General features: G+C 48.5%; 1 protein-coding gene across 1 annotated transcript; it reads right to left on the reverse strand.

The window, feature by feature from the left end:
* Nucleotides 1–2216: 2216 nt before the first annotated feature.
* Nucleotides 2217–4532, reverse strand: COMMD5 (COMM domain containing 5). Its single transcript, XM_045455660.1, has 2 exons — nt 4413–4532; nt 2217–3144 (listed from the first exon to the last, which is right to left on the reverse strand). The coding sequence occupies exon 2, from the start codon at nt 3089–3091 to the stop codon at nt 2417–2419; it is 675 nt and encodes a 224-aa protein (XP_045311616.1). The 5' UTR covers nt 3092–3144; nt 4413–4532; the 3' UTR covers nt 2217–2416.
* Between the last annotated feature and the right edge of the window lie 9428 nt (nt 4533–13960).

Genomic DNA, 13960 nt, shown 5'->3' on the forward strand with positions numbered 1-13960 from the left:
CGCCTCCTCTCTGCCCTCGGTGCACACCTAACTTGCCATGACCCTGTCTCAGGGAGCAGCCTCCACGGAGATGGCGGGAGCGTTCTGTAAATGGCAGTGAGCAGGCACTGCCGATCTTGATGGAGCCTGACACAGAGCGGGGGGCAGGAAGGGGGTGCTGGGTAAGGGCAGGGGTTCCAACACAGGTGCTTCAGGGTGACTGATGAGCACCCCAAGGTCGTTAGCTGTTTTCAGAGGAAGTTTGTCCATGAGGCACTGCCGATCTTGATGGAGCCTGACACAGAGCGGGGGGCAGGAAGGGGGTGCTGGGTAAGGGCAGGGGTTCCAACACAGGTGCTTCAGGGTGACTGATGAGCACCCCAAGGTCGTTAGCTGTTTTCAGAGGAAGTTTTTCCATGAGACTTGTGACCTGGTCGCCCAGCAGAAAGCAGACCGTGGAGGCAGGGACACTGCAGGGGAAACACGGCCCTACAGCAAATGTCTATGCAAAGAGCAGGACCCCAAGTTCCCCTACCTGGCAGGGAGGGGTTATGCTGGAAGGTGCAAAGTGGCCATGGGCCCTGAACATTCCCACAGAGTCACCCAGGAAAGATCCCGCTCCCCTCTACCCTGCCCACTCTCACTGCTAACGACTGAACCGTGTCCCCCGGCCAAAGTTCGTGTGGAAGCCTTGACCCCCAGTATGACTGTTGATGGAGATGGTGCCTCTAGGGAGGGGGTTAAGGGTAAATGGAGTCACAAGGGTGGGGCCCTGATGCATCAGGACTGGTATCCTCAGTAAGAGAAGAGAGCTCTCTTCTCTCATACACGCACGCTTCCTGAGGAAAGGCTGTCTGCAGACTAGGGACAGAAGCCTCTCACACTGTGATCTCTGACTTCCAGCCTCTGGAACTGTGAGGAAATACAGTTATGCTGTTCAAGCCATTTAATCTATGATATTTTGTTATGACAACCTGAGCTGCCCAAGACACCCACCTAGAGGATCCCAGGAGAGGCCCCCGTTTCCCTCTCCAGATACCAACTCAGCCCTGGCAACAGCCTCTCCACCAGGCTCCCCGCCCCTGCCCTTGTGCTCTGCTCTCAACACAGCATCCAGTGAGATTATTTATTTAATTGTATGTATGTATGTATGTATGTATGTCTGTGTGTATGTATGTATGATTTAAAGTGCTCCCCTGTGATTTTTCTTTTTAATTTTTTTTAACGTTTATTTATTTTTGAGACAGAGAGAGACAGCATGAACGGAGGAGGGTCAGAGAGAGGGAGACACAGAATCTGAAACAGGCTCCAGGCCCTGAGCTGTCAGCACAGAGCCCGATGCGGGGCTCGACCTCACAGACACGAGATCATGACCTGAGCCGAAGTCGGCCGCTTAACCGACTGAGCCACCCAGGTGCCCCCCCCCGTGAGATTCTTTTACAACAACTGTCAACAACTGTCAAGGGCGCCTGAGTGGCTCAGCCGGTTAAGCGTCAATTTCTGATTTCCACTCAGGTCATGACCTCACATGGAGCCTGCTTGAGATTCTGTCTCCTTGTGTCCTCCTCTGCGTGCGTGTGTGCTCTCTCTCAAAAAAACTGGGAAAGAAAAGTTATTAAAACAATTGTCAGATCCCACCCACTCTGCCCCGAACTGAGGCCCCGGGGGCCTCCACAGCCCTTCACCCAGCCGCAGCTCCACAGTCATGCACTGCCAGCTGCCCCTCCCCAGAGCCCCCATTCCTCAGACTGCTCTGTTCCCCTACCTCCTTCAGATCTTTGCTCTTAGACCATGTCCTCAAGAAGGCCCACACCATGACCCAATCTAAGATGACAGCCCAGCTCTTCCATAACCCTGCCTCCCTTCACAGGGACCCTGCTCTATTTCTGCATCTCTCACCCTTCTCTGACAAGATACTGGTCATTTTTTACTACCCATTTTACAATGTCACCCCGTCAGCACTAGAATGTTGGCTCCACGAGGTCAAAGATTTAAGGCAGGAGAATGAATTGTCGCCCCCTAAGACATAAGGTTCATAAAAGCAAACGAGCGCAGAGCTCAAATGCTACATCAAGCCAGGCTGAGTGACCACAGTGTCCGCACAAAGGCCTTGGCCTGGACCCCAGATGATAACCGGACCGCATGTGGCCACACCAGAGCAGCAGGTGCCCTCACCCAGCAACACGAGCAACGGCCAGGGGAGGGGTGGCAGTTTGGTGCCCACCCAGGGGAACGTGTTTGGTTTTGTTTTTTTATAGTTGCTTTATTTCCAGTACAAAGGGAAGAAAAAGTTGTCTTTCTTAATTAAACAGAGAATGACATCATTACGTTCAAACATCTCACTGAAAAATGCTTCCTGGAAGGACAGGCTTCACTTTGGAGATGGCTATCGGGGCCAGCCACCCCCAAGTGACTGGAATGGGACTGCAAGCATGGGTCAGTCCTGCAGTTTGAGCTCACACCTCTTCTCCAGGTCTGCCATCTCCTTCAGGACTAGGGCCACGCCGTACCTCAGCTCCTGGAACTTGGCTGTGGGGACCTCGAAGCGGTATGCTGACCCATCTGAAAGCTTCAGCTGCATTAGGACACTCGGCTGCAAGGAGCGGGCCAGGGCACTGGTGGAGATTGCCACATCCACCCTCCACCACAAGCTGGCAACGTGGGGCAGCCAGGTCCCCTGCCGCCTGGCCACAGAGTTGAGGAGAAGCCGCTGGCTCCCAAACACCACGCTGGACAAGTCCATGACCAGGTTCTGGGGGATGCAGAGCTCCCGGAGCTGGTCTTTGAAGGCGTCGGGCTTCAGGCTGGCTGGGGGCAGCCGGAGGGCCTGCTGGAGCAGTGTGTTTGTGCCGGCTAGGAGGGCGCCCAGCCTTTCCTCCGGCAGGTCTGCGCCAGCCCTGAGGCGCTGCACAGCCTCCCGACAGTCCTCTCCCTGCAGACTGCTGACCACCAGCTTCAACAACTTTCTGAATGTGCCCCTGTCCAGGTCCCCCAGGAGCCGGGGCATTGCTGCCACTTCTGGGGGGAGCTGGGCCCCCAGGAAACTCACCCGGCTGCTGTGACTGTCACCAGGGTAATGCAGGTATGGAGATGCAGTCCCCACGGCAGACATCGCTGTCTCCTCCCTCGTGATCAGGCAGCCCAGAGGAAAGGTCCCAGCTGCAACTGCCAAGGGCGGAGGGGGAAGAGAAGCCTAGTAACTCCTCTGTCCTTTGAAGGGCCAGCAAATGAGGACTGACATGGTCTCTGCCTTGGAGAGGCCGACGGCATGAACCACTGATGACAGCCCATGTTACGGGAGGTTCCCTGAGAGCAGGTGGCACAGGGGTCCACTCGAATCCCGCGAAGAGGAGAGCCAGGAGTGGGCAGGGAAGGGAGACGGAGTGGGGAGGAGAAGAGAACCAGAAAACAAGAGAGCTCACATAAGATCTCCAAATCCATAATGGAGAAAAGAATGAAGGAGAAGAAAAGTCCAGAGACACAGGGACACACAGCCATGGCTGCTGCCACTGCCCACGGTAAGATCATTCAACTTTGAATTCTCACAACAGCTCTGCCAGAGCCAGTTCCTATCCTCACCTTGTCTATAAGGAAACCGGGGCTCAAACACAACTGCCAGGGCCTAGAACCAGGCCCGTCTATCAAAACTTCTCACTGTTTCCACAGCACAGGGGAAACCAGACACAGTCACTCAGGCAGGAGGGGCTGAGGTACCTGGAGAAAGGTCTGTGTCATTACCTGAAGGAACAGGATAATGTCATGACACATCGCAGGTGACCGAGCCACACACCTGCTTATCCAGGACGAGGGAGCACCGTCCATCTCAGCGGCTCCAAGTGCTTGAACAGAGCTCAGCCGGGCACAGATCCTGCCCCCAAGGCTCCCACCAGGCCCAGGGCGAGATGCGGCACCGCGGAGCGCTGGGGAAGCCCCGGGGGGCACGGAAAGCCCTCTACGGGGTTCATCGTGCCCATTCTCCTCGGAAGGCCGGGCCTCCCCTCACCCCGCCTGTCAGAGATCATCCACTGACAAACAAGGGGTCGTCCCCCACTGCCTGGCCACTATCAGGAACTGCCTTCCACTAGCCCCGGCCGCCGCGCTGCGCAGGCCCTGCTCCCCGGAGGCTGGCGTGCTGCCCCACGCTGACCCTCTCGGCCCAGCGGCCCGGGGCAGGAGCTGACGGAGACGACCCGATTGGAGTCGTGCCCCCTGCTCGCCGGGGCGGCCCTGGCCGCCCAAGAGCCGCCCGAGAGTCAAGCGCTGTCCGGCCCCGCCCCAAACGGCACCACATCTGCCTCTAGAGTTCCCCGGATGTGGCGGCCAAGGGGCCACGTCGCGGTCCGCGGTCCCTTCCCGGAAAGAGCGATCCCATTCCCCGCACCCCAAAACCCCGAGACTTCCCCGCACCCCAAAACCCCGAGACTTCCCCGCACCTGAACGCGCAATCCGGCACACAGCGGCCTGGAGGAGAGCGGGACCCCTGCCACGCCGGAAGCAGGGCCAGATCCTCGGAAGCGATCTAGAGACACTTCCGGGCAGCTCTAGGACCTCGGGAGGACCCGGCCCTCTGTGATCTGGGCATCTGTGCTCACGCTGAGGGCGTCGTAGCCGCTAATCTTTTAGCAAATTTTAAGTATACGATACAATATTGTTGATTACAGACACTACACTATATAGCAGATCTCTAGAAATTATTTGCCTTGCAAAACTGCGAGTTTGTACCCTTTGACCATCACCTCCCCCATTTCTCCCTTTCCCCAGCCCCTGGCCACCGTCGTTCTAATCTCTGTTTCTAGGAGTTTGACTATTTTAGATTCCAAATATAAGGGAAATGATACAGAATTTGTCTCTCTGTGTCTGATTTATTTCACTTAGCATAATGCCCTCTAGGTTCATCCTCGTTGTCACAAATGGCAAGATTTCCTTCTTTTTTGAAGCCAATTCTTTTGGATAAACCCAGAAGTGGGATTTTTAACTTTTTGAGGAATCTTCATACTGTTTTCCATAACGGCTGTAGCAATTTACTTTCCCACCAACAGTGCACAAGAGTTCCCTTTTCTCCACACCCTTGTCAACACTTGTTAGGTTTTTGTTTTGTTTTGTTTTGTTTTGTTTTGTAATAGCCACCCTAACAAGTATGAGGTTTTGATTTACATTTCCCTGGTGATTAGTGCTATTGAACACTTTTTCATGTGCCTATTAGCCATATGTATAAGTCTTCTTTGGAGAAATGTCTTTTCAGGCCTGTAGCCCATTAAAAAAAATTTTTTTTTAAGTTTATTTACTTTTGACAGAGACAGAGTGCAAGCATGAGCTGGGGAAGGGTAGAGAGAGAGGGAGACACAGAATCCAAAGCAGGTTCCAGGCTCTGAGCTGTCAACACAGAGCCTGACGCAGGGCTTGAACCCACGAACTGTGAAATCATGACCTGGGCCGAAGTCGGACACTTAACCGACTGAGCCACCCAGGCACCCCAAGAGTCTCTTATGTTTTGTCCCCCTACTTGTTTTTATATTATTTTTGCTTCCCTTCCCTGTGTTCATCTGTTTTGTATCTTAAATTCCTCATGAGTGAAGTCATATATTTGTCTTTCTCTGATTAATTTCGCTTAGCATAATACACTCTAGTTCCATCCACGTTGCAAATGGCAAGCTTTCATTCTTTTTGATTGCTGAGTAATACTCCATTGTGTGTGTGTGTGTGTGTGTGTGTGTGTGTGTGTGTACAAACCATATCTTCTTTATCCATTCATCCATTGATGGACATTTGAGCCCTTTCCATAGTTTGGCTATTGCTGATAGTGTTGCTATAAACATTGGGGTGCATGTGCCCCTTCAAAACAGCACACCTGTATCCCTTGGATAAATAGCTAGTAGTGCAATTGCTAGGTCGTAAGGTAGTTCTTTATTTTTTAAATGCTTATTTATTTATTTTTGAGAGAGCGAGAATACAAGCAGGGGAAAGGGAGAGAGAGAGGGAGACACAGAATCCGAAGCAGGCTCCAGGCTCTGAGCTGTCAGCACAGAGCCCAACATGGGGCTCAAACCCACGAACTGTTGAATCATGACCTGAGCGGAAATCAGATACTTAATCGACTCAGCCCCTGTAAGGTAGTTCTATTTTTAATTTTTTGAGGAACCTCCAGACTGTTTTCCAGAGCGGCTGCACCAGCTTGCATTCCCACCAACAATGCAAAAGAGATCCTCTTTCTCCGCATCCTTGCCAACATCTGTTGTTGCCTGAGTTGTTAATGTTAGCCACTCTGACAGGTATAAGGTGGTAACTCATTGTGGTTTTGATTTGTATTTCCCTGATGATGAGGGATGTTGAGCATTTTTTCATGTGTTGATGGCCATCTGGATGTCTTCTTTGGAGAAGTGTCTATTCATGTCTTTTGCCCATTTTTTTCACTGGATTATTGGTTTTTTTGGGTGTTGAGTTTGATAAGTTCTTTATAGATTTTGGATACTAACCCTTTATCTGATATGTCGTTAGCGAATATCTTCTCCCATTCCATTGGTTGCCTTTTAATTTTGCTGATTGTTTCCTTCGCTGTGCAGAAGGCTTTTATCTTGATGAGGTCCCAGTAGTTCAGTTTTGCTTTGGTTTCCCTTGCCTCCAGAGACGTGTTGAGTAAGAAGTTATTGAGGCTGAGGTCAAAGAGGTTTTTGCCTGCTTCCTCCTCTAGGATTTTGATGGCTTCTATCTTAGGTTTAGGTCTTTCATCCATTTGGAAGTCATTTTGTATCTGGTGTAAAGAAGTGGTCCAGGTTCATTCTTCTGCATGTTGCTGTCCAGTTTTCTCAGCACCACTTGCTGAAGAGACTGTCTTTATTCCATCGGATATTCTTTCCTGCTTTGTTAAAGATTAGTTGGCCATACATTTGTGGGTCCATTTCTGGGTTCTCTTTATTCTGTTCCATTGATCTGAGGGTCTGTTTTTGTGTCAGTACCATACTGTCTTGATGATGACAGCTTTGTAGTATAGCTTGAAGTCTGGGATTGTGATGCCTCCAGCTTTGGTTTTCTTTTTCAAGATTGCTTTGGCTATTTTGGGGGTCTTTTTTGGTTCCATACAAATCTTAGGATTGTTTGTTCTAGCTCTGTGAAGAATGCTGGTGTTATAAGAATTGCCCCCTTGTGATTTCCAAAGTGATAGGAGTGTCTGACACAGACCCTTAGCTCCCTTGGAATTTCCTGGGTTATAGAAGTGTCTTTTGTTCTAATGAGGTGACTCTCAGTGTGCTCCTGAGTGGGTCTGAATGGAAGCTTGGAATGGTCAGTCCTACTCCCTTATCCTCCAAAGTGGAGAGAAATGGAAAATAAGTTAGTTATTGACCATGCCCATGTGATGAAGGCACCATAAAAATCCCCCCTCCAAAAAAAAAAAGGGGGCTCAGTGAGCTTTGGGGTTGGTGAACACGTGGAGATGCAGGGAGAGTGTCATGCCTTGAGAGGTCAAGGAGGGCCCTGTCCCCCTTCCTCACCCCCGTGCATCTCCTCCATCTAGCTGTTCCTGTGCTATATTCTTCATAATAAACCGGGAATCTGGTAAGCGAAGTGTTCTCCTGAGCTCTGTGAGCCACACTAGCAAGTGATCAGACTGAGGAGGGGTCATGGAACCTCAGACTTATAGCCAGTTTGTCGGAAGTGCTGGTGACAACCTGGTCTTGGCAATTAGCCTCTGAAGGAGGTCTGAGTCCTTAACTTGTGGAGCTGCCTCTACTTCCCCCATCTGTCCTCTGTGTTTGCACAAGGCTGGCATGGCCATCACTACCCACACTGCCCTGCTCTGACGTGTCATTCTCATGCAGGCCTCATGTGATGACTTCCCAAACATGTCTGTGCACAGACCCCTAATTACTCCCCTGACTTTTATCTTTCGGACTGGTTGGGGGGGGGGAGAGCAAGAATTTCATTAGTAAATATTTTCATTAGCAACTTCCTGAACTCATATGCTTTTCCTTTCCCCCAGCATAGGCAAGAGATATCTTGGTTGGCAACTGTGGTTTCCAGGAGAATGTTCCTAACACAACTGCAATTTCAGAGACCTCATTAATTAATGGTTCAGTGGTTGAGCTCTGAAAGTTATTAACATGTTTGCACAGAGGCCCCACTTCCCAGGGCTCATGCCTACCATCTATTGAGCATGGCAGGGACACTAAGGCAGGCCCATTCCTGGAACGCACAGAATGCCAAGATGGCTGACTTCATCTCAGTAAGTTTGCTTAGATGGCACAAGTCTGGAATGATTCCACCCAAACTTCTCTCCCTGGGTTGGACTTGAATTGTGATCTGATAGCTCTCCCCATCTTCCCTGACTCCTTATTTTTTCTCATGCCAACTCTTTCCCTAATAAAACTTTTGCATGCTTAATCCTGTATTGGTGTCTGCTTCTTGGAGGATCCAGACTAACACAAATGAACCATAAGTGGGTGGTCAGGAGGACATTTGGGACTGCTTCACCCACTGTCTGGTTGGTGAGGAGAACACTGTCCTGGTTAGTAGTTGGTGCCTGGAGCAAAATGGTGACTCAATTGCTAAGCATGTCACTTGTGGTGACCTGGCCAAATGACCCTGGGGGAGGAAATGCCGTGAGAGGTGCAATGATGCAGGCATTTGGAAAATATGGGGAGCATGACAGAATGACAGAATCTTGGGATTTTGGAGTATGTATGGCTGTGCCATCTGCAGAACAGAATTATATGCCATTTAAGAACCAGGTCTTGGCACATTCCTGGGCCCTGGTAGGGGAAAAAACTGCACTGATCCTGGAACATCAAGGAGCCACCTGTCCATATGCACCTCCCATTATGAGGTGAGGTCCATAAGACCTACAAAGGCATAAAGCTAGGGAGGCCCGGCAGCAGTCCATTATAAGGTGGAAATGGTAGGTACATGCAGAATGATGCCCAAGTAGGGCCAAGGGGACACAAGTAAGCTGAGTAAGCAGATAGCCCAGTCTCCCATGTCTTCTACCCCACCCCCCAGCTCACAGTTATGGCCACAAGGGGGGTTCTGCATGACCAGCTAATGGAGGAAGGAAAGGTCTGAACTTGGTTTCTAGATAGATCAGATCAGTACATCGGTACATGTCAAGAATGGGCAACAGCTGCTGCATTACGGACACACACAAGGGTGACCTTGAAAGACAGTGGGAGGGAGGATATTTCAATGGGTAGAGCTTCAAGCAGTGCACCTGCTCCTCCACCTTGTGTTGAAACCAAAGTGGCTTGTGGTGAGAATATACAGATTCCTTGGCAGTGCCAGTATCCTGGCTGTCTGGTTGGGGGCCTAGAAAGAAAAGGGAGATTGGGAACAAGGAGGTCTGTGGTAGAGACACGTGTATGGACATGGGAGGGGGCATGGAGTGTGCAGATTTTTGTATTATAGGTGAACACCCATCAGAAAGCATCCACTGCAGAAGAGGCACCAAACAACCAAGAAGTCAAAAGAACATGGAATGTCAGCCAGCCTTCATAATCAGCCACCTTGGAGTCAATATAGTGGGTACCTGAGAGAAGTAACTGTGGTAAGAGAAATGGACTCCACATGGGCCCCCAGCATGACCCTCCCCCTGTGACAGGGCCTATCTATATAACAGCTGCCCCCTTCTGACCATCCAGCATGTGAGGAAAAAAGTTGACTACATCAGGCAGGCCCCTTCTATCCTAGAAGGGCCAGCAGTTTGTTCTCACAGAGATGAATACTGATTCCAGGCATGAGTATGTATGTCTTTCCTGCAGAACCTCTGCCAGTACCACTCAGGGCTTACACTTTGCTTCATCCACAGGCATGGAATCTCACATAGCATGGTATCCAAACAGGGGACCCAATTTATAGTGAAGGAAGTGTGAGACCCAGTGGTTGTATCCTGTAACATATTATCCAAAGACAGGTGGCCTCATGGAACGCTGGACTGGCCTTCTAATAGGTCAGCTGAAGCACAAGCTTGGAGAAAACACCATCCTTTGGGACAGGTGCATTAAATCATACTTCCTTGCATACTCAGTTTGCAACAAACTTGCATTGTCCTAATACCGTGTTTTGTCTTACACAGATACTTCTCCTAGGAGTACCCTTGCGTGTTTAATCTCGTCTTGGTACCTGCTTCCTAGAGCATGTTGACTAACACAGGAAGCTGTTTTCTCGTCACCGTTTACCCTATCCACTGGATGGGACTGGTCTCATTCTTCTCACTGGGACTTCCTCATTTAGGGCCTTATTTCCACCTGATGCTGACAGGACTCTTCTAACAACACTTGGGGCTACTTTTCTCTTGGGCTTCCCTGGAATGCTGAGTCCACCTACCCCTGGTTACAGTTTTTCATATTGCCTAGGACCTGCTTCTGAAAGCCTGACAATTACTCCTGTGATGTATATGGTGCTCTATTGGGAACCATCAACCAGTGTTTGGGTCATGCGTTAGGAAGTTCACGTTGTATCAATTTCCATGTTGTGTCTCCAAGAGGGTGTTCTAGACCTGCTTAACTTGAATCTCCATTACTGGTCTATAAGACAAGGTTTGTACAAACAGATTTACACTATTTTGAATGCTCTAAGTGTAAAAACAAGCTTTTCCCGACATCTTTCCAACACTTTGAGGATTTTACAGCAAGATAAAGACTGACATGAAATGGCTGAGAGCTTAAACTGAAGTCTTATCCACATTTCCAGAATTAGTGATAATCCATTAAGCATGCACTATTTGATGATGACATTGATTTAATTTTTTTCCAGTATGAATTGTAGCTATAAGAAAACACGTGGTCCCCAACTACAGGTCTTCCCATATCCATTGTGTATATACAGCGCCATTCTAGAATAAATTTGACATTTAATGAAGTTTGAAACATGAGTGGTATTCACATGTAATGCATCAACAGAGCTTTGTCCATCAGGGTGAATTTTTTTATGTAGAATAAGATACACACTCTAATTGAAGGTTTTCTACATTCATTACATTTGTGCTATTTTGCTCCAGGATAAATGAACCCTCTTGTGTAGTGTAAGCTGGGAGCTCTGGTTGAAGGTTTCCCCACACGCTAAATGCATAAGGTCTCTCCCTGTCTGAATTCTTGGTTGCTGAATATGCTGTGAGCTTTGAGTGAAGGCTTTCCCACGCATACTGCATTTATTGGGCTTTTCTTCAGTGTTAAGTAACTGATGTTGAATAGGGCATGAGCCCCAACTGAAGGGATTTCTCACATTCATTACATCACAGGGCTTCACTCCAGGGTGAAGTTTATAATGTAGAATAAAATGTGAATTTTGAATGAAGGTTTCCCCACACTCTTTACATGTGTAAGGCCTCTCTCCTGCATGAATTCTCTGACGTCTACTAAGGAGTGATCTCTGATTGAAAACATTTCCATATTCATTACATCTATGGGGTTTCTCTCCAGTATGAATTTTTTTTTAATGTGTATTTTGGGGGCACTGGGTTGCTCAGTTGGTTAAGTGTCCAGCTGTAGCTCAGGTCATGATTTCCCAGTCCATGAGTTCAAGCCCTGCGTCGGGCCCTGTGCTGACAGCTCAGAGCCTGGAGCCTGCTTTGGATTCTGTGTCTCCCTCTCTCTCTGCCCCTCCCCTGCTCACATCGATCTCTCTCTCTCAAAAATAAATACACATTAAAAAAACTAACATTAAAAAAATGTTTAGGGGCGCCTGGGTGGCTCAGTCAGTCGAGTGTCTGACTTCGGCTCAGGTCATGATCTCACGGTTCGGGAGTTTGAGCCCCGCGTCGGGCTCTGTGCTGACAGCTCAGAGCCTGGAGCCTGCTTCCGATTCTGTCTCTCCCTCTCTTTCTGCCTCTCCCATGCTCATGCTCTGTCTGTCTGTCTCTCTCTCTCTCTCTCTCAAAAATAAATAAACATTAAAAAATTTTTTTTAATTTTATTAAAAAATTTTTAATAATAAAAAAATTAATGTGTATTTTTAAAAGAGAGAGAGAGGCAGACAGAAGGAGACAGAAGACCCGAAGCAGGATCTGTGCTGACAGCACACAGCCCAATGTGGGGCTTAAACTCAGCAACTGTGAGATCATGACCTGAGTTCAATCACTGAACCACCCAGTTGCCCCCAGTATGAATTATTTGATATAAAATAAGTTGTGATTTCTGACTGAAGGCTTTTCCATATTCATTACAACCACAAGGTTTTTCTATTGAATGAATTCTCTGATGCTGAAAATGACTAAAGTATTTCCTACATTCTCCACACTTAAATGGCTTCTCTCCAGGGTGAGATCTCTGGCATTATGTTGTGAGTTAAGACTGAAAGCTTTTCCATATCCACTACACCCTTAAAGTTTCCTTTCGCTATGAATTAGATGATGTTGAATAAAGGATGAGCTACAAAGGTCTCAAATATATATTGCATTTATATGGCTTTTCTCCAGTATGAATGTTTTTACGTCCTGCAAGATTTGAACTTCAACTAAAATCTTTCCCACATTCAGGGCACCTGTGGGACTTTCTTCTAGTATGAATTTGTTGATGTAGAATAAAATCTGAACTGTATTTAAAGCTTTAGCCACACTCATCGCGGGCTTCTTTTCACTTCGTATCTTTGCTTGTGCTACTTCTGCCCCCTTCTGCCATCATCCTACCTGTACTTCAAGGCCTGGTTCCAGTTCTTCCTCTTCAAGCCTTCCTGACTATAGCCATTATAGTCAACTATAGCACTGTGGTGGAGGTACCTGTGGTGGAGGTACCTGTGGTACACCCAACAGGACAAATGGAGGGGAGTGAGCAAGGCCTCCAAGGAAGTGCCTCTTTGTGACAACACCTCCTGCTTCTCCCTTTCCCTATGAGGAACCTGGAATTGAGGGCAAGACCCAGAGATACCCCCCTTCCTTTTTGACAAGTGTAAGACAACAGCTTACTCCTTCCACCCAGGGCTGGGCATGTGGAGCCCTGAAGCATGTGTGGGCCTGCTTGCTCTTATCCACACTTCTGGGCTTCTCAAGATGAGGCCTCTGAAGACAGGTGCACTTGGTCAGTCTGTGCCTCTGCCTGGTGGTGAAGGAGGGCTGGCCAGATGCATTTCACATTTAGGTTTCCCCGCAAAGGCTTTCCTCCTTTCTCCTAGGATTGGGCCTAAAGGGGGAAATCTAATCTGAAACTATTTTTTCTGTCATTAAACTTTGTTCGAATGGGTCTCAAAATTTTGTGACAGAGTTTTGGTCAAGTTTTTTTTTTTCCATTAAAAAGTACTGAAAACACCAAATGGTCCACAAAACATTCTCCTTTCCTTCTGAAGATTATGGTGCATTGTTATTATGAACCAGTCTATTACTATTAAATTTAAATGGCCAATTGAGGCAGTTCTGAGACCATTCTTCCACCACTGGTTAAGAGTGGGGTTGCAGTGGGGAACCCGGGTGGCTCAGTTGGTTAAGTGTCCGATTCTTGATATCAGCTCAGGTTGTGATCTCATGGTTGTGGGATCAAGCCCTGCATCAGTCTCTGCACCGACAGCACGGAGTCTGCTTGGGGTTCTCTCTCTCCTGCTCTCTGCTCCTCCCCTGCTTGCTCGTGCATGTGCATGCCCCCTCTCTCTCTCTTTCAAAATGAATAAAAACTTTATTAAAAAAATTTTTTTAACGTTTATTTATTTTTGAGACAGAGAGAGACAGAGCATGAACAGGGGAGGGTCAAAGAGAAGGAGACACAGAATCTGAAACAGGCTCCAGGCTCTGAGCTGTCAGCACAGAGCCTGACGCGGGGCTTGAACTCACGAACCGTGAGATCGTGACCTGAGCCAAAGTCGGACGCTTAACCGACTGAGCCACCCAGGCGCCCCTCAAAATAAATAAAAACTTTAAAAAGGGGGGTGGGGTAGCAGATATCGGGGACAATATTTATTTAGTCTATTACGCTTTCTGAGAAGACTGGGTGACCTGGCCAGCGACAGCAGCCTTGTCCACTGCTTTGATGACACCCAAAGCAGCTGTCTGCTTCATGTCAAGAATGGCAAA

The sequence above is a fragment of the Leopardus geoffroyi genome, chromosome C3, assembly GCF_018350155.1.
Source record: "Leopardus geoffroyi isolate Oge1 chromosome C3, O.geoffroyi_Oge1_pat1.0, whole genome shotgun sequence".
In the NCBI taxonomy this organism is placed as follows: domain Eukaryota; kingdom Metazoa; phylum Chordata; class Mammalia; order Carnivora; family Felidae; genus Leopardus; species Leopardus geoffroyi.